This window comes from Helianthus annuus, chromosome 2 (assembly GCF_002127325.2).
Source record: "Helianthus annuus cultivar XRQ/B chromosome 2, HanXRQr2.0-SUNRISE, whole genome shotgun sequence".
Taxonomy (NCBI): Eukaryota; Viridiplantae; Streptophyta; class Magnoliopsida; order Asterales; family Asteraceae; genus Helianthus; species Helianthus annuus.
The window spans coordinates 34,450,789-34,476,986 of NC_035434.2; the positions used below are offsets into that span (position 1 = coordinate 34,450,789).

The 26,198-nt window shown below is 39.5% G+C and overlaps 1 protein-coding gene across 1 annotated transcript; it reads left to right on the plus strand.

Moving 5' to 3' along the window:
- Positions 1-9,729: 9,729 nt before the first annotated feature.
- On the plus strand, positions 9,730-12,264 carry LOC110939925 (cytochrome P450 81Q32). The gene is made up of 2 exons (XM_022181493.2): positions 9,730-10,638; positions 11,514-12,264. Exons 1-2 carry the CDS (start codon positions 9,730-9,732, stop codon positions 12,141-12,143), a joined length of 1,539 nt encoding a protein of 512 aa, XP_022037185.1. The 3' UTR covers positions 12,144-12,264.
- Positions 12,265-26,198: the final 13,934 nt, after the last annotated feature.

Consider the following 26,198-nt stretch of genomic DNA (forward strand, 5'->3'; position numbering starts at 1 on the left):
ACGCTGAACAAGGGCAAGACCCTTACCAAACCGTTCCCTTAACCCCCGACCAGGTAGCCAACATACCTCCATATAGACCGTGGAGATATGAATGGTGAAAATCTTTTATTTTATATAGACAGTAAAATAATGCCAAGACACCACGGACAAACGATAAGGAAAGATCACCTTCAACATAAGTAACTAGTTATTAAAGTCATTAATACAAAACCAAATAAAAAGTGCAAAAGATTAAAAATAAAAAGTATTATACTAAACACTTGTCTTCACCAAGTGATGTAAGAGACTTAGGCAAACATGGCCTTGATTGTCAAGAACTCTTACGATCAATCTTGGATCCCGAGACGACTCACACACTCTACGATGGACAATGGATGATGGTGGTGGATGATGGTGTTATGGTGGTGGTGGGTGGTGGATGAAGTGTGAGAGAGGTGGTGTGCCAAGGGATGAGAGAGAATGAAGCCAAGCTTCTCTATTTATAGGCTGAACAGAAGGCTGGACACGGCCCCGTGTCCGCTGGACACGGCCCCGTGCCCGTCTGACATTCTCTCTCTTCATTAATTGTAATTGCGAATTACAATTAATGCGCCTGCTGTACTTTCACCACGCCCCCGTGCCCGCTGGACACGGCCCCGTGGTGGGCAATGGAAGCTTCTTCTGGTTTGTCTTTTTTGCTGCTTCCTGGGCACGCCCCCGTGTTCGCTGGACACGGGGCGTGTTCAGACTCTGTTTCTTCTCCTTTGCCTTGGGAGGTGCCGTTGAGGGTCCGGGCAGTCTACTTTTGTTCCTTTTCTTGTATTTATGCTAGAATTGGTTGTCTTTTTGCTTCTTTTGTGATTTTGAGCTCATTTAATCCTGAAAATGCAAAAGGAAGACAAAAACACTATTTTTCCAACATTAGTACTTAAAAAGGTTTAGTTTTATGCCTTAATTGATGTGATTTATATGTTGCATTTTACACACATCAGAATTAAAGTGAATACAGCTTGAATAGCATCGAATTATTAGTTTCCGCCTCTTAATTCGGATACGAACTTCTCTGAACGACTCAAACAGGTCAACGAACGATCCTACAAGTGGTATCAGAGCTCAGGAGGAGGAGTTCTTGCCATTTTAGCTGCAATTCTTCTGATTTTCTACACTTTCTTCACTTTTTCAAAATTTTTCACGGTAAAAACGGCTCAAAATCACACTGTGCACCCGGAATCATGAATTAACAAATCCTTGAAGTTTTCAGATCTAAAATCGACATAGAAACCAAGATTTTAGGTGGTTCGTTCATACAGATTCGCGCAAAACGTGACATCAGCATCTGGACCGCTCCAAATTACTGTCTGGACCGCTCGAAATAACTTGTGGACCGCTCGAACGAACAGCTTGTGGACCGCTCATTGATACAATCGGTTTGAACCGCTCGAACGAACACTGTCTGAACCGCTCGAATTGACATTGTCCGGACCGCTCATACGAACAATCTTTTGGACCGCTCTTTTGACAATCTCTGGATCGCTCGGTCGGACACTGTTGGATCCGCTTATTCGACAATCTTATTGGACCGCTTATTTGGTAACTTGATCGGTTCACTCAAAGGGAGTAGCTGTTTGGTCCGATTATCAGATCCACTCAGTTCGCTCTTTTGGTCAGTTGTATAAGATTTGGAAGTGTTGTGAATTTGTGAACAATTTGAACAATGGATACTGAATTTTATAACGCTTTTGCTACCCCGGTCTCGGTTACTCAGAATGCTTTGATTGAAAATGAAACCGGAACGTCTCAGAAACCACCGAAACTCATGGATATTGATGATTACAACGTGTGGTCGGAACGATTCGGAAATTGGGTAGAAGCCTATCATCTTGATGCGTGGGAACACACCGAGGAACAATATGTTAAACCCACAAAGGATGATGTTGTGAATGGTACTCCGTTAACACATAGAGAAATGAGTGCAACAGACAAAAATAAATATCGGGATGAGAAACTCATGGTGAGTCTGCTTCAGCAAGCTATAAAAGAGGATATCTTGATTCTGCTTCAACACGATGGAACTGCGTATTCAATTTGGACAGAGTTGGAAGCAAAGTTTATTGGAAGTGATGATATGCTTAAGAATAAAAAATCTCTCATGAAGAAAGAATTCGATTTGTTTCGTGGTTTAAAATCTGAAGACACCAAGCAGATTATTGATAGATATTGTAACTTGGTGAGAAATATGACAAAGTTAGGTATTAAAAAAGATACTGATGAGTTAATTGAAAAACTTGCAGATGCGCTTCCACACGAAACATGGGGAACATTTCTGATGATGCTAAGATCTAACAGAAAAGATTACAGAGCTATGACTTTGGGAGATTTTATCAAGCATTTGGAAGCCCAAGAGATGGAGCAGAGAAAGATCGCTAGGATGAAGAACTATGATGGAGAACAGGATATCAGTCTGTACTACAAGCATGGTGCTACTGATTCAACAAAGTATTCTCCTAAGATCGAAACTGCTTACAGTGTTAAAGATTCTTCTGAGAAGACAGCATCTCAAGGATCAAGCAACAGCACAAGATTTTCATCTTTTGATCCTAACATCTCTGTAATAAAGAATGGTAGAAAACTTCAGTGTAACATTGTATTAAGCCTTGAAAATGATCAAGACTACACTGAAGATATTGCAAAAAATCAAATGTCTTTGTTAGGGATGATTTTAGAATCTTATAGTTGTTTTGTTGCAGGAAAGATCGGAAATCCAATGCTCACGAAAGAGGATTACGATCAAATTGATGCTGAGGAAATGGAATTGATGGACATTAAATGGTGTATGGCTAGTGTGATGAGACGTGCTGAAAAATTTAAACAAATTACCGGCCGTGATGATTTTCGTGATGCAAACGTTTCAACTTTAGGTTTTGATAAATCTAAAGTTACATGTTTTCGTTGCAGGGAGAAGGGGCATTTCAAGAGGGAATGCAAAAACCGTGAAGCTACCGGTGCCCAGAATCCTTTCGGAAACAATGATTATCACAAGAAGGCCATATATCATCAAATCACACCACCAGCACAGCAGCAGGCACAAACAGCTCATGGGAGAGATGTGGTTGATAAAAAGGCTTGTGTTGTTAGTCAGGGAAAATATGATAATTTTACCTGGGAAAAGTATCTTCCGAAAGAAAGCAAAGTGTGTTTAGCTGAACAAGATGACGAGAAGATGGCTGAAGGATTTACTTGGGATGATTTCTGTACAGATCAAGACTTTATGGCCAAAAATACTTCTCATGCTTTCTTTGCTAATGATTATGATCTAAAATGTGCAGAAAGATGCAGTAAAGTCATGGAAGTTGCTGAAGAGAGACGAAGAAAGATCAGAGAGGAGGAAGAAGAGGAAGAGAGATTGAAGGAAGAAGCAAAAGCTAAGAAATTGAGAAGAGCTCAATTTTTAAATTCAAGCAGGACAGTGAAAGAAGTTCCTGAATTTGAGATTAAAGTGGATGCTGAACCGGTCATGGTCCAAGAAAAGTGCATGAACTGTGATTCGCTGATTAAGCAGAACAATGAGCTTTTGCACAACATTCACAAGTTGAAAGAATCATATGACACATTGAACAGAGAAATCAACAAGTATACAGATTCTGATGGAGAACAAGCTGAAGCTATGAATACTTTGAAGATAGCTTATCTGAGACAGCTTGATACGGCAAACTATAACATAAAGAAATGTGTAGATCTCGAGCTTGAGTTGGCAACACAAAAGATAGAAACTGAAAAAGTAAAGAAATTATTAGACAGTTACTCATGTTCTACTTTTGTGGTTGACAGGATTTATCCGGTGGTGAAAGATTTGAAGACGTTCAAAGAAGAGCAGACATCGGATGAAGAAAAGTGTGTGACAAATGAAGAAGAAAAATTGAAAGCTTCTGGTAAGAAACCGAGTGTATCCTACAATAGATGTCCGCCCCCAGTCGAAAATGGATATTCACCTCGAAATCCAAATTCCGAAAGAGTCAATAAAGCAATCAATTTGAAATGGGAGTCTGGGCCGTCGGATAACTTGCCAGAAAGTATTGATGTCACATACACGTCATCAGACACTGATCATGAGTCAAAGTTGATAAAAAGTGTGGTTGATCAGGTGTTAGACAAAGATGACAGTGAGGAGTCAAATCCGGAGTCCAAACCCGAGTCAAAGTCTGGGTCAAATACGTCAAAGTCGACAAATAAAAAGGACAAACGGGTTTATAATAAAGAGTTTTTACTTTCGAAATCTAATTTGAATGATGAATCAGTCAAAGTGGCATATACTTTGAAAGGTTCTGACAAATTATATTCTGACGAGAGTTTTCCAATAAGAAGTGTCAGACTTGAAATAATTCAAAAGGTTTTCAAAATAACAGAAATTAATATTTCTGAAATAAAAGATTTTAATCTTAATGGAAAACCTAAACAATACACTTCAAGAGATCAACAGAGAATCAACAAGAAAATGGGTTACAATTGTGGTTATAGTTTCCATAAGAAACCAAACCATAATCGTAATTACAAAAAGAAAGGTCTTGGTTTTATTCCACAGAAAAACTATAAAAATGAAAAAGTTTATAAACCAAAAACAATGTTTGTTGTAGGAAAAACAACAGAAGTTGAAAAAGAAAAATCTTTCAGAAATCAAACGAATCAAGAATTCCTTGCTAAGAAGCAAGAGGACATGAAGAAGAAGGAAGACCCGAAGAAGGTTGAAAAGAGATCTTGTTTTCAGTGTAAAGCTGTGGGTCATGTTGCGAAAGATTGTCCAAAGACATTTCGACCAAAACAAGAAGTCTCAAGAAAAATGAAAGAAAAAATTGTTGAGAAGACTGAACTGTCAACCCGGAAGTTCACAGGTTTTGAGAATTCGACTTATGAAAAAGGAGAATGTTCAAAGAGTGCTTCCAAAAGAATAGACAATGCCACAAATCAGAAATGGGTTGTAAAAAGTTCAGGTAAAAAGTCTGGTGATGAATCTGATTTCATAAAATCAGAGGAGCCACGTGCTGAGAAAAAGATTGAAAAGAAAGTTCTGAAAGTGGACGATGTGAATTTTCCGCCACTGAATGCTAAAAATTACAAATCTAAAATCGGAAAAGTTGAAATTTCAAATCAGTTTTATTCTGACAAGAAGAAAATTGATGTTGAAAAAACTTTTAAAGGAAATGTAAAACGCATCTTTGGAAAAATGGTCAGTGGTAAGGCCCAGAGCATTAAAGATTTTTATGCGTCCAAAGGATGGGTTTACAAGTCGGTTGAAAGGAACGAGGAGAACGATGAGGTTACACCCAAGGAAGGTCAGGCTTGGGTGGATATATTTTTTCAAGAATAAAAACCTGACTTGCCGGAGATCCCAAGATGGTATTGCGGATCATGAATCGGCATCTTTCTAAATCTGTGTTTGAGAAGTTGCAGGACTTGCCGGAACTCCCAGGTTTGTAAGCGAGGAGTATGAATCGGCAACTTGAGAATTCAACCAAAAGATGGTAATTGGTTGAAAAACAGGTTTGATAAGCTTAATTGCTAAATCTACAAGTGGTTGTATGTTGGTGGATGTTATAAGTGGTTCAGAATGAGAACCAGTTGATCTTTCAAGTGGTTAAATCAGGGTCATTAAATTGAACTTGATTTACTTATCATTCAGGAGATTGGTAAAACAATATGATGATTTGAACCCCATTTTATCAAAGATAAAAGCAACTAAACTTATTTTCCGGAAAAACCATTCTGATTAAAACAAACTTAAATGTTTTGAAATCATTATGGGAAAATAGTTTGTTGTGAGGGGGAGTTCTGATTGTTTAAGCCAAACGGATGGAGAGTTGAAGTGTTTTAGATATCAGTTGTCATGTTTTTGTACAGTTTGTGTTCAATTTTCATTGGATGTATTTGAATTTTAGGGGGAGTAAGAATTTTGAGAAAATCCAAAAACATCAGAAAATTTGAAAAAGCCAAAAACATGATAAAATCAAAAATGAGTTTTTGTTGCATAAAAGAGGAAATGATAGTACATCAGTGGACTATCACAGCACGTTAAAGAATTGAAAAGTCAAAATGTGATAAACAATCTTACTGCGGATGTGTCAGCAGATTTTCGTACATTTAGTAAATTGAAACGAGATATAAACCTAAATCAAACTTACTTAATTCGTGGGTAACTATTCTTGGATATATGGGTAACCCCCGAAATCTTGTTTGAAAGGTCCCGTATTCTGAGATACTAGGTCTTTATGCTCAGTGATATCTGGGGTATTATTCCGGGACTTCTGCTGTATGGAAATACTGACCTAGTCCCCGAATAATACTTTTTGCTAAAAGCTTTGAAACACAAGCTCGCCCTCAGCAAACTGATTAAACAATAAAATTGGTAATCTTTGCTGTTGTATCAAAAGATCCTCTAAAGGGGACCCACCAAAAGTCGAGCCGTCATCTCTCTGCTGAACAGAAGTTCTGACCTGAGCTCTCACGGTTTCGCATCTACCCTTTACAGATATCATCTGTGGTATACTCACCTGTAAGACTGAATATTTGGGATCTGGATACGGGAGTATATTCAAGTGGAGTGATACACAATTAAGTTTAAGTCTCTAAAACATTAATATCGTATCTCGAATCAATTGAAATCTGTGTGAAAATTTAAGTGGACAAACATACTGACAATCTAGGTAAATTGTTTAGAACTTAACATGTAATCAAGCTTAACGGTGTTTGTGATATGTTTTATAACTGATATGATTCTCTTGCACAAACTCACAAAAATATTGTTTGTAAATATTTCATTTCTGCATTTATTTTCATTCAGAAAATCCAAAAAGATTTTCAGTGTGTTTTAGCATAAATTTTGAAAAATCAAAAAGATTTTCGACAACTGGTGTTGAGATGCTGATTTTCGAAATTCAAAGTGCTAAACTTAAAGAACTGGTTTGGGGAATATTTGTGTGTAAATGGTAAAGTTGTTTTGATATAAACCAGTAATATTCTTGAATGCAAAAACATTACTGTTTTGGTTTAACATAGTTTCTTAATTGTTGAAAAGTTTTAATATTTGTAGAAACTTATGTTTGGGTAGAGATTGTGCAGGACTTGAGCCAGAAATTGACCCTGAGAGAGAATGGAGCCAGGTATCGATTTGGAACCTGATGGGAGCCTGTTAACGATCTTAGAACCAGTGAAAGTTTGAATTCCAGACTACGATCCCAGCTGTGTGAGAGGGGGAGTCTGAAGACACCTAGTCAACATTCAAGAGAGAAGAGTTATTGATAATGAAGATTAAGAACGAGGATTCTTGAAACGACAGATATTTCAGAGGCAGATTGCCGACTGATGAAGATTGTAGATAGTCGTGTGCGAAGACTCTATCAAGACTCCGTCAACATCCGAGGGGGAGTCTGTTGGTGCACATGCGTCTGCTGACTACGTCTTTCATCGAGTCTTGAAGATTGAACAGATCGGAAATGGCACGGATACCTAGAAACAGGAGATTGTATAGGGATCGCTTATATGTACATGTTCTAGGACCGCTTATGTGTCATGATAGGCTGGATCGCTTATTTGGAATGTTGCTGGACCGCTTTTCGGTCATTGTTAGGACCGCTCATACGTACATGTCGTATGAGCGGACCAGAAAGTCTATATATAGGTCCTAGGGGCGATCCATAACACATAGTTGATGGTGTATTGTTCCGGTACTCTGCCGAAGTGCTGTCAGATCGTGTAATAGTGTTTGATATCAATAAAACAGCAGGAATTAAAGTGAATACAGCTTGAATAGCACCGAATTATTAGTTTCCGCCTCTTAATTCGGATACGAACTTCTCTGAACGACTCAAACAGGTCAAGGAACGATCCTACATTATTTTCAATAATATTCCCACTTATTAACTAGGTTTAATATTCCTAGTTAACTTAGCGGGTTCGGGAATATTTATGACTAAGTTTATTTTAGGTCTCGTTAACTCGGGCCTTTTATCAATTTTATTCCTTAAAAGCTTTTATTCACTTTTTATTTAATATTAGGATTAATTATTTAAATCCTAATATTTACCGGGTAAATTTTACCACTAACGGTACTTTACCCGTCTTTTAGTGCTAATGTGGTTTGATCACCAAACCCATTTTCGGGGTGTTACAATATATATATATATATATATATATATATATATATATATATATATATATATATATATATATATATATATATATATATATATATATATATATATATATATATATATATATATATATATATATATAGGTTGGTTAACGTACAATATTTCTTAAGGTACGAGCGTACGCTGTGAAATTATGCATGTTGTAAAAACTCAAAACCCTAATCACGCATGTTGAAAAACCATAATCACACACACACACACACACACACACACATATATATATATATATAGGTTAAAGATCATAAGAGAAGTCCACCCTATTTGAAAAACTTAATATATATAGGTTACAGATAATAAGAGAAGTCCATCCTATTTGAAAAACTTAAGAAGCATTTTGGACCACACATTTTCTTAAGTTTTTCATAATATACACATATGTATAGGTTAAAAATCACTTATACATATATGTATATTGTCAAATATTGAATTATACACATATGTATATAGTCAATTTTAAATTATACATATGTGTATACTACGAAAATCTTACGGAAAATGTGTGATTCAGAATGTTTCTCAAGTAGTCTAGTGCTTCTCACACGATCCTAACCCTCTATGTATAGGGAGGGGTTCTAGAGTGAACGATAGTGTATTTGTGAACTGAGTAAACAAATCCTGGCCATTGATTTACATCATCAAATCGTAAAATAAACTAGTGTATTTTCATCATCAAATCAAATCCTGGCCATTGATTTACAATTATGTATTGATAATCAAGGGTTAGAATTAGTTCAATAGTTTTCGCTATCAAGGGGGTTGTTCACAATATATATATATATATATATATATATATATATATATATATATATATATATATATATATATATATATATATATATATATATATATATATATATAGCGGGGGTTCTTAATGTACAATTTGTGTTAACTTACGCTATGTACGAGATTGAGTTACAACATGCGAATTTCATTTTTAACATGCGATTTTTTTTATTTTACAACATATGACTTTACAGTTATAAAGTTTATAACATGGGAACTTCAAATCTCGTATGATAAGATATATTGTACATTACACTTTCAATATATATGTGTGTGTGTGTGTGAGAATCAGAGTTGAACTCGTTTATTAAAAGAACTATAAGGCTAAGCGGGATGTATGCGGGGAGGAGGTTTGCTGCACGGGGAATGTGCCACCGTCCTCGATGTGCCGCGGGGTGAAGGTGTTCTGCGGGGAAGAGTTACCGCATGCGGGGATATGAGGGATAGGGGGTAATTGTGGGCCTCACTTTCTTTCAACTAATCATGCCTTGTTTAAAAAAATGTTTGGGTGAAACCACCTCTTATGTTTTTTTGAGCAAGAGTGTTGTATGAGAGAAGAATTGACATGACACATCATGATTGATTGGGTGGATGAAAATTTCCCTCCATCTTATCTTATCAGAGGTGCACCCCCTCCACCTTATGTAGGTCACAAGCGGGTTAAACTGTTTTAGTGTTTACATCCCTCGATAGACAGCACGTATTTCCCTATATATGTATGAGGCCCATATACATTGAGAGAACACCCCAATCAAACACTCAAACCATGGATGAAACTCATCTTTTCTTCATTTGTGTTCTATCCTTATTCTCTCTCATTTATCTTTTCAAACTAGCTATACACCATCTCAAAACATGGAACACTAAAAATCTTCCGCCAAGTCCACCATCTCTCCCAATAATCGGCCACCTTCATCTAATCAACGGACCTATTCACAGAGTCTTGCAACACCTAGCGTCCAAGTATGGTCCTATAATGAGTCTTCGGTTCGGCACACGTCGGGTGCTAGTCATAACCTCACCATCAGCAGCACAAGAATGTTTCACCACAAACGACATAGCTTTAGCCAACATACCACTTCTTTTAACTGGAAAGTATCTTAGCTACAACTGCACCTCAGTTATTAATGCACCCTATGGTCAACTATGGAGAGACCTTCGTCGTATTATGACACTTGAACTCTTTTCAACAACTCGACTTAAACACTACTTGGGTGACCGACAAGATGAAGTTAGATCTTTAATCAAAGATCTTTTAAAGGAGTCTTTTAAAGATTTTTCGACAGTAGAAATGAGGTCAAGAATCCAAGGGATGTCTTTTAACATAATCATGAACATCATTGCTGACAAAGGGTTTTATGGGACCGAGGTTGAGGATGTTAAGGAAGCTAGTGAGTTTAAGGAGGTTATAAGGGATATATTTGAAGTAAGTGGGACATCAAACCCTAGTGACTTCATTCCATTTTTACGATGGATTGATTATCAGGGTTTGGAGAAGAAGCTTTTGAAGTTGCAAAAGAAATCCGATAGGTTTTTTCAGAAATTGATAGAAAAGTATAAGTGTAAACGTAGCGGCCTGAAAGGAAAGGCCATGAAGTTTATCGATGCGATGCTTTCTTTGCAGGAATCGGAACCCGGATACTACACCGATGATGTGATCAAAAGCAATATATTGGTACGTATGTTCTAACATAACCCATAGATGTCACTAAACATGCAAAAAGTCTTTGAAATGACAACATATAAATAGACAAATAAGAAAGTGAGTACCCTTCAATTCAGTGTCATTTACAAATAGACAAATAAGAAAAAACAATATATTGGTACGTATGTTCTAACATAACCCATATATGTATCCATTATAAAAACGATAATGAAAGGTGTGTACCCTTCAATTTAGTGTCATTTATACTAATTTTGTCAAACAAAAATCAAAACACACTTGAATTGAATACGCCATGGTTAAAATTGATGCATGTTTAAAAACATGTTTGGTCGAACTTGACTTGTTTAACAATTTTAAATAAAAAAATGTTTGGGTTAAACTGTTAAACCATCACTAACTTGTTAAAACTTAAAAATAAAGTAAAAGCAGTCACGTGAACCTGTTTACAAACTATTTAGCCCAGTTTTTATAACATGGCAGCCTATTCATGTCCGGTTTAACCCGTTTACAAACTTGATTAGAGCATGTTAATTCGTATGACTAGTTTAGATAAAATTATTGCACGTATCTTATTCAGGTTACATGATTTTAAATATTTTATATTTATTATTGATATATTTAATACCAATAAATATTGGGGTCCATTTTGTTACATCAAATTAACACCACAGTGAGACCATAGTCAAAACATTAAAAATTAATAAAAAGAAAATAGAAGCACAACCGGAAGGATGTTTGGTTTTGCTTTATATCCTAAGTCTTCGGTGTTTAAATTTGATATTCAATTTAAATTATCTAAATAGGTATAACGTCTTTTTATGGGAATTAGACAGACAACTAGATAGTCTCCTATAACAATAAAGAGGCTTAACATTTGTGTATAGATATTGCTGCTTGCAGGAACTGATACTTCATCAGTAACAATAGAGTGGGCATTGTCGCTTCTTCTGAATCATCCCAATGTTTTAAAGAAAGCGAGAGTGCAGATCGATGAATTTGTTGGAAACAAGCGTTTGGTACAAGAGACGGATCTCCCGAATCTACCATACATCCAATGTATCATTAACGAGACCTTAAGACTATTCCCGGCATTACCGTTGTTGGTGCCACACGAGCCTTCAGAAGACTGCACTATTGGAGGTTTTGATGTCGCCCGTGGCACCATGGTGTTGGTGAATGCATGGGCCATCCATAGGGACCCGATGGTATGGGACGACCCTTTAAATTTCAAGCCAGAAAGGTTTGAGAAAGTAATAAACAAGGGATATCATTTTATACCTTTTGGAATGGGACGTCGACAGTGTCCTGGGTCGGGCTTAGCGAATCGGGTCATTTGGCTAGTTTTAGCATCGTTGATTCAATGCTTTGAATGGGAAAGGGTTGGTGAAGAATTAGTGGGGCTATCGGAAGGGAAAGGTCTAACCATGCCCAAAGACGAGCCATTAAAGGCAAGGTTTAAAGTACGCCAAACAATGTGTGATGTTCTTACGAAGGTATCGGAATTCGTGTCATAAACATGTAGAGGAGTCTTATACTAGTGGTAGCATGCCCAACGAGTCCTGACAGTTGATGGAGAAGCTTATGTTACTATTTGCTTATTGATAATTGGCGTGCATTATTGTTGTTAAAAGTGTTTAAAGCTCTAAAAAAAACCAATAAAATCGTTATTATAACTATATTCAGGGGCGGATCTACGTTGAAAATTACGGGTTTATACGAACCCACTCGGTTTCAAATGTGTAGTAGAAATGTTTATAGAAAATTTTGAATGAACCGATAAAAAATACTTGGGATGAACTCATTAATGAATATGAAAGATGGCCGAGTGATTAAGTCATCCGCTTTTATGCTTGAGGTTTGAAGGTTTTTTTATGTAACTAGTTATAAAAACTGTTGTCGCGTTGCGGCGAACTTCTTTTATTATTTATTCTGTGTTCATATGCGTTTGAAATTATTACGAGCGCGTTGCACACGGGACCGTTGACAATAATAAAAAGAAAATGAAGTAAAAAGCACTAAAAAATAACCAAAAGAGATCAACTAAAAAGTTGTATGGTAATGATGTTCGGTAGAAACGCGTAGTCAGAGAAGAACAAATAGTAATGGGTACCGGTACCGAATTTCCTGAACCGAAAGATCCTAAGTACCAGTTTGGTACTGACGTTTGGCGTTCCTGGTACCGGTTCGCTACCGGTTTTTACCTTCATATACGGATACTGTAACCGGGGTATCAGTTGGCACCGAGCTCATCCCTATCCCTGAAACTAAAAAAAAAGTTGTACGATACCGTTGTTGTTCGTACGGTACCCATGATCAGAGATGAGCAAATGGTATTGGGTAGTAGTACCAAATTTCTCGAAATAAAAGACTATCAAACTCAATCCGGTACCGACTTTTGGCGTTTTATTTACTAGGCTAGTGCTGGGTTTTACCTTCGTTGACCGATAACGAACGAATATTTTCGATACAAGTACCCGTTGACACCAAATTTACTAAATTTAAAAAGTAAAAGAAATAACAATTATTATAATATTAAAATAATAAAACTATAAAAAATTGTATATAATATTCTATTATATTATATTATAATATATTAAAAATACTGTTCATTCATTTGTGTTTTTAATATATAGATAATTCTAAATTTTAAAACAGAACCTTTTTTGAAGGTTTTTTCTATCGTGCCAGTCGTCAAAAGTTATGTTTTTGGGATTCCCATCGCGATATATATATATATATATATATATATATATATATATATATATATATATATATATATATATATATATATGTATATATATATATATGTATATGTATATATATATATATATGTATATGTATATATGTGTGTATATATATGTATATGTATATGTATATATGTGTGTATATATGTATGTATGTACATGTGTATGTATGTATGTATGCGGTGGTTTTTAGGGTTTCGACATCGGTATGAGTCGTACTAGGCTTAAAAGGGTATCGGGCGTACTTCACTTGGCCTAGCCTACTAAGGGTCCAATTTCCAATGTTGATATGTCCCTTCTGCGGGTACGACCTGTACTTCTTCGGGTCGGGTACGGTTGTACTCTGTATGTTTCACCCAAACTTCTCGTATTCTGTTTCGAAATCGTTTACGTCCAATTCATCTCATTTTCACTAATTACTGGCTAATGATCATGCATTAGTAACTAATTTATCCTTATCCAATTTGTGGTAATTCATCCTAAATGCGATTTTTTATACTAGAATACTATGTATCCTACGGCTACACCACTTATCTCGCAACCCCCGTCCCCTAATTACCCGAGAACGGGCGGCCGCGGCTAGTTTTGGTGGTATCGGTGTTTTTTATTTTAGCAACGGAATTTATATCAGGACCGTAGTTAGGAAATATTTTATCAGAATAAAATACCACGCTTTTATAATATTAAACACATGGGAAATTCCCAAGTTTCAAATACACTCATTTTCATAGGGATAAACCCTATTTTATTTAAATAAAACATCTCTTTATTTTATGTAACTTTATAGCCACTTTTTCCAAGCCTTCAGTGCTGTCCAACTGACTTTTATTTGGCTTTCACATTTTGTTACCTGAAACGCATTTAACAACATTTCGTTAGTGGGAAATAGTGGTGAGTGAATCCTAGTTTAATGCAGATAAGTAAAATCATTTTACAGTATTGAGGGCGGTCGCGCAATTACATTTGTTTCCATCTACTTTAATTACCACCCACAGTACTGTCAACCCGACTTGTGGTCGTGTTACTACTCAATGTAGTAACAAATTTTGTATACAAAACCCCAACATACCGACAATAATTGTAGAATACAAATACTCAATCACTGTTTAATATAATGTAAAACATTTGAGGTTTTGTAAAAACAGTTTACAAAAAGGAGATTACTCATATTGCTATCTTAGGGTTTTCCTTTGTGATTTCCTGGTGATTATCTATTAATTACACAATGCACACGCGTTAGTATAATAACCCAATATTTACATTAGTAATACACTCCCCGAGACGGCATTCCAACGACTACGTCGGACAGAACCACGACAGCCGTTACGGAACCCTAGATCAATCGGGCAGCGTATCTAATACGTAATCGGGGGTTAAAATACTTACAACGAGGCAGGGCTTCGCTAATTAGTGGGTATAATACCCGATTATAGAGTTTATACTACAGAATTTTAGAGAGAATTCGAGGGAATGAGCGACGGACAATGACTGCCGAAGCTCCCAATTTATAGGAGCAGATTTGGGGTTCCACGCGACCCACGTAGGAAACGACAAGGGGCTTCGCGGCCCGCGACGTAGGCAGGGTAGGCCCTAGCCTGGCCCAGTCACTGATCTAGCTTCGACACACGTTTGACACGTGGCAGCACCGGGATGCGCCCTGGTGACGAGCTGTCGCGCCCCGTGTAAGATCCCTAAGGGGTCTTCGCGGCCCGCGAGTGACACTATTTTCTTGTTTTTATTTTATTTTCAATCATATAAGGTGTTTTGGGCTCGGTTTTCGCATACGAGGTATATTTTAAGACATATTGGGACATTCTAATTATATTAAAGTGTCAGAAATATTTTGGAGGGTTGTTATATCCTCCCCACCGTGTTTTAGAACTCGTCCTCGAGGTCTATTGAAATAGGTGTGGATATTTCCTTTGCATCACTGATTCAAGCTCCCAAGTGTACTCTGGTCCTCTCTTGGAATCCCATTTCACTTTGACTAAAACCAATCTCTTGTGTTTCAGATTCTTTGTCACACCCCAACTGATGGCGGAATCATCGGGGCGCGACACTGAGCGAAACATATTATTCATGAGTATCCACAACAACTAGTAATTATCAGATATTTAAAACGTCATGTCCCATACCATAACATATCAAATAAAACAGTTATTACAGATAATTATCTCATAAACAAATACTAATCCGACAACTCAGATTTCAAAATAGACAAATTGTTTATTCGTTTCTAGACCTTTCCTAGCCTCGATTTCACACCAAGCCAAGCATTTTAACATCTGAAGCACCTGCCACATACGTTAAAGTAAAAGTCAATACACAGAGTGTAAAGGTGAGCATACAAGTTTAATAGATATAATAGAGTTCGAAATCGTTTACGCATAACCAGCACGTACACAGTGTGAAATGAAGCACGTAAGTTATCGACATGATCCTATCAATACCAATGACTGCGGGTTGACTACCCAAGGCAGTTCGTAATACACGTTCACCACTGTGAACCAGGTGATTAATTGTCCTTAACAACCCCTGAGTGAACAGGTGCTGAGTCCAAACTATAGTACTATCGTTGCTAAGGCAGGTAGACAACAATCCATGTGTAAACATAACAAACAAGCATTCATTAAGTCACATATAACATGCAGTAGCGGTTAGCGTTAAAGTATTTGCGTAGTGTGTTTGATGTGATTTAGAATAAGTAACGTATGTAACACCCAAAAGTGCGTAAAGCAAAAAGGGTTCGAGTATACTCACAACGATGACGGATTGAAGGAAGCGCTAGAGTGAGTTTAGCCTGATCAGAACGATAGCATAAGCAATAAGCGACGCGTAAAACGGATGTTATAGCCTCCCCTACTTAAGGGAATTTCGTCCCCTACTTAAGGTATGTTACAGCCTCCCCTACTTAAGGGAATTTCGTCCCGAAGTTAGGCTGAAGCCGTAACAAACAATTGCGGGTACTTCGCCTTCATGTCGCTTTCGAGTTCCCAAGTGAACTCTGCGCCACGTTTGCCTTCTCATCGAACCTTCACAATGGGAATGCGCGAGCGTCTGAGGTGCTTGGTTTGGCGATCCATGATCTTGACAGGATTCTCCACGAAGTGTAGTGTTTCGTTTACTTGAAGATCCTCAAGTGGTACATACAACTCATACTCAGCCAGGCACTTTCTGAGGTTTGACACATGGAAAGTCGGGTGGACGTTGCTAAGTTCCTCTGGTAGTTCGAGTCTGTAGGCCACTTTTCCGATCCTTTCCAGAATCTTAAAGGGTCCAACATATCGAGGCGCGAGTTTCCCTTTCTTGCCGAATCTGACCACACCCTTCCAAGGTGATACCTTTAGGAGTACGTGGTTGCCAACATCAAATTCGAGGGGCTTGCGTCGTCTATCGGCATAACTTTTCTGACGACTCCGAGCTTTCAGCATATTGTCTCGAATTTGGAGGATTTTGTCAGTTCTTTCTTGCAATAGCTCAGGACCGGTTAATTGCGAGTGCCCGATCTCGTGCCACTCAATAGGCGGTCAACATTTTCTGCCGTATAAAACCTTAAACGGTGCCATTTGAATGCTGGAATGATAACTGTTATTGTACGAGAATTCGACTAAAGGTATGTATGCGTCCCAATTACCACCGAAATCTATGACACACGAACGGAGCATGTCTTCAAGGGTACGAATCGTTCTTTCAGTCTGACCGTCGGTTTGGGGATGGAATGCGGTACTTAGATTAAGCGTAGTACCGAGAGCGGTTTGAAACGTTTCCCATAGGCGCGAGGTAAACCGAGTATCACGGTCAGAGATGATGTCGTGAGGCGTCCCATGTCGACAAATGATCTCATTGGTGTAGATTTGGGCTAATCTTTCTACCTTGTAGTCTTCTCGTATCGGCAGAAAATGAGCAGATTTGGTCAAACAGTCAACGACAACCCAGATGTTGTCGTGACTTGATAGCATGCGCGAAAGTTTCATTATAAAGTCCATAGCTATACTCTCCCACTTCCACATAGGGATCGCGGGTTGCTCAAGCAAGCCAGAGGGTCTTTGATGCTCGGCCTTGACTTTCGAGCAAGTCAGGTACTTCGAAACATAGAGGGCGATATCTCTCTTCATGCCCGGCCACCAGTACTTGTAGCGAAGGTTCTGGTACATCTTGTCGGCACCGTGATGAATAGAATATCGAGACTTGTGGGCTTCGTCCATCAAATCTGTTGTAAATTGGTCCGCTTAGGGATCTAAATTCGATCCAGATAATGGAATATCCCATTCGACTTATTCACTAGCTGGGCTCCATCATTAAGAATCCTTTACTTCTTCAAAGTGCGTTCTGTGACAACTCGAGTTTCCAAGATTCCTTATTCGCATTTAGTGCACGTTGACTGTTTAATTGCTTGATTGATTTCTTTGTAACTGTACACTGGATTATAATTCGGGATGATTGTGGATATACTATGTGTTTTATATAAAGTGTTTGGTTTGTGAACTTGTAAACTGCAAACTGTTTAAGACTTGAACAACTCACGAAACACAAGTGTGTTTCGCCCAAACCCACCCGACGAAACTAGTAGACGAAACAAGTAGTGTTTCGCCATAAGCTTCTCCACGAAACAAGTGTGTGTTTCGTCACACACACCTCCGACGAAACAAAGTGTGTTTCGCTGGCCCAGAGTTTCGCCGAGGCCCAGTAAAGGCCCAGTCTGTTACGCAAATATTTATCAACTATTCTGGTTCATTCGTTACACTTCTGGCAATAAGAAAAACCCTAGAGCTCTCCTGTGCACCGACGACAACCTCTCCCCTTTAGAAAGTCTACCTGTCTCTTCATACTAATCGCTTAGTTCTCTGGTTAGTGTTTATGTTAATTGATTTCAGTGATCTTCATAAATTGTTTTATGTATCATCAAATATTGTTCTTGCTTGAAATCATCAGGAATCATGCTAGATTATGGTTGTGTTCATGACTGGGTGAGGAATTTGGCTATGTTATGATCTGTATTATCGGTTACAATTATGTGATTGGAATTGTTGTTCTTAATGATCCGATTAGGATGTTAATATTGTGGAAACTGTGATGCACTTTCATATAATGACTATCACCTATGCTAGATTTCATAAGGTTAACGCATGATCAAATTATGATCGGTATTCTATGATATTGATGAGTTGTTGAATAAATACTGTATGATTTCTGTATGATGAGGATTGTATGATTTCTGTATGATGATGACGGCAATTAGGGTTTCTGTGAATTGGTAACTGGCACGGCGTAACTGATGCTTTAGACGAAACGGGCATGGCGAAACAAGTGTGTTTCCCCGAAACCCATCTTGACGAAACGAACAAGACGAAACACAAAGTGTTTCGCCGAGACCATTAAGACGAAACAAACGGGACGAAACAGAAGTGTTTCGTCTAAGGATTACACGGCGAAATAGGGGGTGTTTCGCTGAATGGGTAATTTGCACAGTGACTTGATTTCTTTCTGATAAAGGGTAACTGAATTAACTAACTGCTGTTAAATGTTAAGCATAACTTGTATGAACTTGAATACGTGCTTCGTGCTACTTGGTGATCATTGATTCAATAACCACTATCATTGTGCTTATACATAGACTTGTGGATATAAACTGATTAAGTATAAGTGCGTACTTTAGGACTTGATTGATTAACTATGAGCACATACCCTAGCATACCGAGCAAACCAAGGTGAGTTCACACTTTTACTAAGGCATGGGATTCCCGGGGTAGGGAATGGGATTGAATGATTACTTGCACTTACATTGTTATTGGGAATTACGAATCACTGACCTTGTTAGGGGAAGGTCACTTATAGATACTGCTAGACTAGTGATACAAATACTACTCTTCGCACACATGCCTGGAATGGCCGCGATACTAATACTAAACTTCGCAAACATGCCTGCAGGGCCGCGATACAAATATAACTAGTCTACAATACATGGGAAACTCCCACTAATCTTCGCAAACATGCCTGGAGGGCCGCGATACAAGTATAAACGATACATGGTTTACTAAACAAACAAACGATTTACGAAATGAACACTATAACTAAACAACCAACTGTGAACTCGCTCAACAAGTAGTTGGCTCTCTGTTACATGCCTTGCAGGTCGATAGGTACACATGGAGCTTGCACAGGGAGGCGCGATTGTTGTTGACATGGATTGCAGATGCTTTGTTAAAACGTTTATGACATTTCAAAACTTATACTTATGATTTGGGTTCACTTTTATGCTTCCGCTAAACATTGAAACTATACTTATGTTTTGAACACCTCTCATATTGGTTTGGTTGATTTACATTTACTATTTACTTATTTGTTCAATATGACTGGTGGCTTGATCCTGGTCATGTCACCCCTCCAAGCGGTGGTACTCCGCGTGTGGATTTTGGGGGTGTGACAGATTGGTATCAAAGCCATTGGTTATAGAGAACTTGTTTTTAATAAGGGGAAAAAGTTTTTGTTAAAACCAGACTATAACCTATACAGTGCTCAACGATCCACAACGACGCTTCGCTCCACGTGCAAGACTCAACACACTTGGTACTACTATTCATGTTTACATTACCTACTTGCTAGATTACATAGAACTTTGCTCACGCTATGCTTAGATAAACGTAACACTTATTGCCTGAGAACACTTGTGTGCTTACTCTCTTCTGTCATCGCACTTTTCGCGAACCTCTCTCACTTATGTTACCTTTGCTATGAAGATCATGGCCGGACGCATTAACATGACACAAGCCCAGTTGACGGCTCTCATTAACGAATAAGTTGTTGCGGCACTTGCAGCCGCACAAGCAGGAGGTATACCCTGCAGTCGTAACTCACACTAGGATCCTTAGATCCTACACTCCTAAACCAGTTCTTGTGTTTAACCTTGTCCTGATTCTTATACGCAACAAGTCAACACGCTCAGCAACCTGTTTGCACTTTCAAGAATTTCATGGACTGTCGTCCTAGCACATTCAGTGGCACTGAAGGAGCAGTTGGACTCCTCCATTGGTTCGAAAAGCTCGAGTCCGTATTTGAGATGTGTGAATGCCCTGAGGCTCGCAGGGTGAAGTACGCCACTGGTACTCTAGAAGGCATTGCGCTGACTTGGTGGAATGCGCAAGTTCAGATTTTAGTGTTGGCAGCTGCTAACGCCACCCCTTGGAATGATTTCAAGGAATTGATCAAACGGGAATACTGCACACGTGATGACATCCACAAGTTGGAAGTGGAGTTCTTTCATTTGAAAATGACGGGATCAGAAATTGAAGCTTATACGAAAAGGTCAAACGAGTTGGCCATCCTGTGTCCAAATATGGTGGACCCTCCTATCAAGCGCATAGAGTTGTATCTCAAAGGGCTAGCACCAGAAATCCAAAGCCATGTGACCTCGACCAACCTAGATAATATCCAGGATATTCAACGTCTTGCTCATCGCCTTATAGATCAGGCAGTGGAACAGAACAGGCTGCCTAAACATATTAGTGCTACCGATGCTACTACTTCCGCTACTCCCAGTGACAACAAGCGGAAATGGGATGGGGATTCCAGCAAGGGTTCAGCTACAGCTCAGTCTCAGGTTCAGCAGCGAAAGACTGATAACTACAAGAGCCCTGGTCAGCAATCTTCGGGCAATCAAAGACAGGGTGGATATCGAGGAAACCTCCCAAGGTGCAATACTTGCAATAAGCACCACAACGGCCAATGCAACAAGGGTCGTTGTCAGCGGTGCCTCAAGATGGCTCATGAGGCTAAAGATTGCAGGAGCTCACGATCTGCGAATCAGAACCAGCAACAACAACCACCTGCTCCACGAAACCAGTAGCAGCAACAGCAGCGGGGCAACAGGGGATGCTATCAATGTGGTGCTGAAGGCCACTTCAAGCGAGACTGCCCACAGTGAAACCAGAACCAGAACAACAACAACAACAATAATCAGGGCAATGGAAACAACAACGGGGGAAACAATAATGGCAATGACGCTAGGGGTCGTGTGTTCGTGCTGGGGCAGGGTGATACAAGGAATGATCCTAACGTGGTTATGGGTAAGTTTCTTCTCGACGACTTTTATGTTACTGTTTTATTTGATTCGGGTGCGGATACCAGTTACGTATCTCTAAATGTTAGTCAAATGTTAAAATGTACACCAACGCCCTTAAACACCAAACATGTCGTAGAGTTAGCCAATGGTAAGAGTTTAGAGGCCACACACGTAGTCAAGGGTTGCAACATCGTCTTAGCTGGTCAGACTTTCTCCATCGATCTCATTCCTATAGTTCTGGGTAGTTTCGACATCGTCATTGGTATGGATTGGTTATCCCAACAACAAGCAGAGATCTTATGCAAGGAGAAGATAGTTTGTATTCCCCGTAATGGTAAAGAACCTCTCGAAGTTCAAGGCGACAAGAGTGGTGCCGTGGTTGGCATCATCTCCTTTCGGAAGGCTCAGAAATGTTTGAGAAAGAGTCACACTGCCATTTTGGCACTTGTTACTGACGCATCAACGAAAGAGAAGAGATTAGAGGATATTCCAGTAGTACGCGACTTTCCTCAAGTGTTTCCTGAAGATTTACCTGGTCTACCGCCTCATCGCCAGGTCGAATTCCAGATTGAACTAGCTCCAGGAGCAGCACCAATAGCACGCGCACCGTATCGTTTAGCTCCAACTGAACTGGAAGAACTGTCTAAGCAACTGCAAGAACTCTTGGATAAGGGTTTTTCGTCCTAGCTCTTCACCCTGGGGAGATCCAGTGTTATTTGTGAAAAAGAAAGACGGTACCTTCCGCATGTGCATAGATTACCGTGAACTCAACAAGGTGACCGTGAAGAATCGCTATCCTCTGCCACGTACTGACGACTTATTCGGCCAGTTGCAAGGGTCGAGCTATTACTCGAAGATTGACTTGAGGTCTGGCTACCATCAACTAAGAGTCCGAGATGAGGATGTCTCCAAAACCGCATTCAGAACTCGCTACGGCCATTTCGAGTTTCTAGTTATGCCATTCGGGTTAACAAACGCACCTGCGGTCTTTATGGATCTTATGAACAGGGTGTGCAAACCTTACTTGGACAAGTTTGTGATTGTTTTCATCGACGACATTCTGATTTACTCCAAGAGTCAGGAGGAACACGAGCAGCACTTACGACTTATTTTGAAGCTCCTTCGAACAGAACAGTTATACGCCAAGTTTTCGAAATGCGACTTCTGGCTTCGTGAAGTCCACTTTCTAGGCCATGTGGTAAACAAGGATGGGATTCATGTTGATCCATCCAAGGTAGATTCAATCAGAAACTGGCCTGCGCCATGTACACCAACGGAAATTCGCCAATTCTTGGGTTTGGCAGGTTACTACAGGAGGTTTATCAAAGATTTCTCAAAGATTGCACAGCCGCTTACACTACTGACACAGAAAGGTTTTACTTATCGTTGGGGTAATACACAGGAAACAGCTTTTCAACACTTAAAGGATAGACTTTGCAGCGCACCTATCCTCTCATTGCCAGAGGGCACAGACGATTTTGTAGTTTATTGCGACGCATCAATACAGGGTCTTGGTTGCGTGTTAATGCAACGAGATAAAGTCATTGCCTACGCTTCATTCCAACTTAAGGTTCACGAACGGAATTACACTACACATGATTTAGAGCTGGGAGCAGTGGTTTTCGCGCTTATGATATGGCGACATTACCTGTACGGTACCAAGTGCACTATCTACACCGATCACAGGAGTCTCGAGCATATCTTCAAGCAGAAGGAATTAAACATGCGTCAACGTGGTTGAGCTACTTAATGATTACGAATGTGCCATCAAGTACCATCCAGGCAAAGCCAATGTTGTGGCTGACGCCCTCAGTCGAAAGGATACTACGCCTAGACGCGTACGAGCATTACAACTTACTATTCAGTCTAGTCTTCCTACACAGATATGAGATGCTCAGGTAGAAGCATTGAAACCAGAAAACGTCAGGGTTGAAGCCCTACGCGGCTCAAGGCAATGATTAGAACAAAAGGGAGACGGCGCCTATTATGTAACGGGGCGTATTTGGGTCCCACTTTATGGCAACTTACGCGAGCTTGTAATGGATGAAGCCCATAAGTCTCGCTACTCGGTACATCCAGGTTCGGATAAAATGTACCACGATCTCAGAACTACATATTGGTGGCCTAGTATGAAGGCCCACATAGCAACTTACGTCGGCAAATGTTTGACCTGTGCGAGATTCAAGACAGAATATCAGAAACCATCAGGCCTACTTCAGCAACCCAAGATACCACAATGGAAATGGGAAGAAATTTCCATGGATTTTGTTACTGGCCTACCTAGATCTCAGCGTGGTAACGATACTATTTGGGTGATCGTGGATCGACTCACTAAGTCTGCACACTTCTTGGCTATCAAGGAAACAGACAAGTTCTCTACCTTAGCAGACATCTACTTGAAAGAAGTGGTTTCGAGGCACGGAGTGCCAACCTCCATTATTTCGGATCGTGATGCACGATTCACTTCAGAACTGTGGCAAGCAATGCACAAATCTTTCGGCTCACGATTAGACATGAGCACAGCTTATCATCCTCAGACGGATGGGCAGTCTGAGTGCACTATCCAGACTCTAGAAGACATGCTTCGGGCATGTGTTATCGATTTCGGCAACACTTGGGAAAAACATCTCCCGTTAGTGGAGTTCTCGTACAATAACAGTTACCACACCAGCGTTCAAGCCGCTCCATTCGAGGCATTATACAGACGTAAATGCCGATCACCTCTCTGTTGGGCAGAGGTGGGCGATAGTCAGATCACAGGTCCAGAACTTGTAGTTGATGCTACTGAACGGATTGCACAGATATGACAACGCATGGCGGTAGCTCGCGACCGTCAGAAGAGCTACACTGATAAGCGCAGGAAACCACTCGAGTTCCAAGTTGGGGATCGAGTGCTACTCAAAGTCTCACCTTGGAAAGGTGTAGTTCGTTTCAGCGAACGAGGCAAGCTCAACCCGCGGTATGTCGGACCATTCGAAATCATAGAAAGAATAGGCAAAGTGGCCTACAAACTGAACTTACCAACAGAACTCGGTGCAGTTCACAACGTTTTCCACGTGTCAAATCTGAAGAAGAGTCTATCAGATCAGACCCTCATAGTTCCTTTGAAGGAACTCACTATCGACGAGCAGTTACATTTCGTCGAGGAACCAGTTGAAATCACGGATCGGGATGTTAAGGTCCTCAAAAACACCAGAATACCTCTTGTTCGAGTTCGTTGGAACTCCCGTCGTGGCCCAGAGTATACCTGGGAACGAGAAGATCAAATGGAACTCAAATATCCCCAGTTATTCCAGAACAATGCAACTACTACTAAGGCTGAAGCTACTACCGAATTTCGGGACGAAATTCCAAATCAACGGGGGAATGATGTGACACCCCAGGAAAAAACGGTAAACGATACAACTTAACTAGCTTCTTCAGTAACCGCATGCTAAATTTCGGGACGAAATTTCTTTCAAGTTGACAACTCGAGTTTCCAAGATTCCGTATTCGCATTTAGTGCACGTTGACTGTTTAATTGCTTGATTGATTTCTTTGTAACTGTACACTGGATTATAATTCAGGATGATTGTGGATATACTGTGTTTTATATAAAGTGTTTGGTTTGTGAACTTGTAAACTGCAAACTGTTTAAGACTTGAATAACTCACGAAACACAAGTGTGTTTCGCCCAAACCCACCCGACGAAACTAGTAGACGAAACAAGTAGTGTTTCGCTATAAGCTTCTCCACGAAACAAGTGTGTATTTCGTCACACACACCTCCGACGAAACAAAGTGTGTTTCGCCGGCCCAGAGTTTCGCCGAGGCCCAGTAAAGGCCCAGTCTGTTACGCAAATATTTATCAACTATTCTGGTTCATTCGTTACACTTCTGGCAATAAGAAAAACCCTAGAGCTCTCCTGTGCACCGACGACAACCTCTCCCCTTTAGAAAGTCTACCTGTCTCGTTCATACTAATCGCTTAGTTCTCCGGTTAGTGTTTATGTTAATTGATTTCAGTGATCTTCATAAATTGTTTTCTGTATCATCAAATACTGTTCTTGCTTGAAATCATTAGGAATCATGCTAGATTATGGTTGTGTTCATTACTGGGTGAGGAATTTGGCTATGTTATGATCTATATTATTGGTTACACTTATGTGATTGGAATTGTTGTTCTTAATGATCGGATTAGGATGTTAATATTGTGGAAACTATGATGCACTTTCATATAATGACTATCACCTATGCTAGATTTCATAAGGTTAACGCATGATCAAATTATGATCGGTATTCTATGATGTTGACGAGTTGTTGAATAAATACTGTATGATTTCTGTATGATGAGGACTGTATGATTTCCGTATGATGATGACGGCAATTAGGTTTTCTGTGAATTGGTAACTAGCACGGCGTAACTGATGCTTTAGACGAAACGGGCATGGCGAAACAAGTGTGTTTCGCCGAAACCCATCTTGACGAAACGAACAAGACGAAACATTAAGTGTTTCACCGAGACCATTACGACAAAACAAACGGGACGAAACAGAAGTGTTTCGTCGAAGGATTACACGGTGAAACAGGGGGGTGTTTCGCCGAATGGGTAATTTGCATAGTGACTTGATTTCTTTCTGATAAAGGGTAACTGAATTAACTAACTGCTGTTAAATGTTAAGCATAACTTGTATGAACTTGAATACGTGCTTCGTGCTACTTGGTGATCATTGATTCAATAACCACTATCATTGTGCTTATACATTGACTTGTGGATATAAACTGATT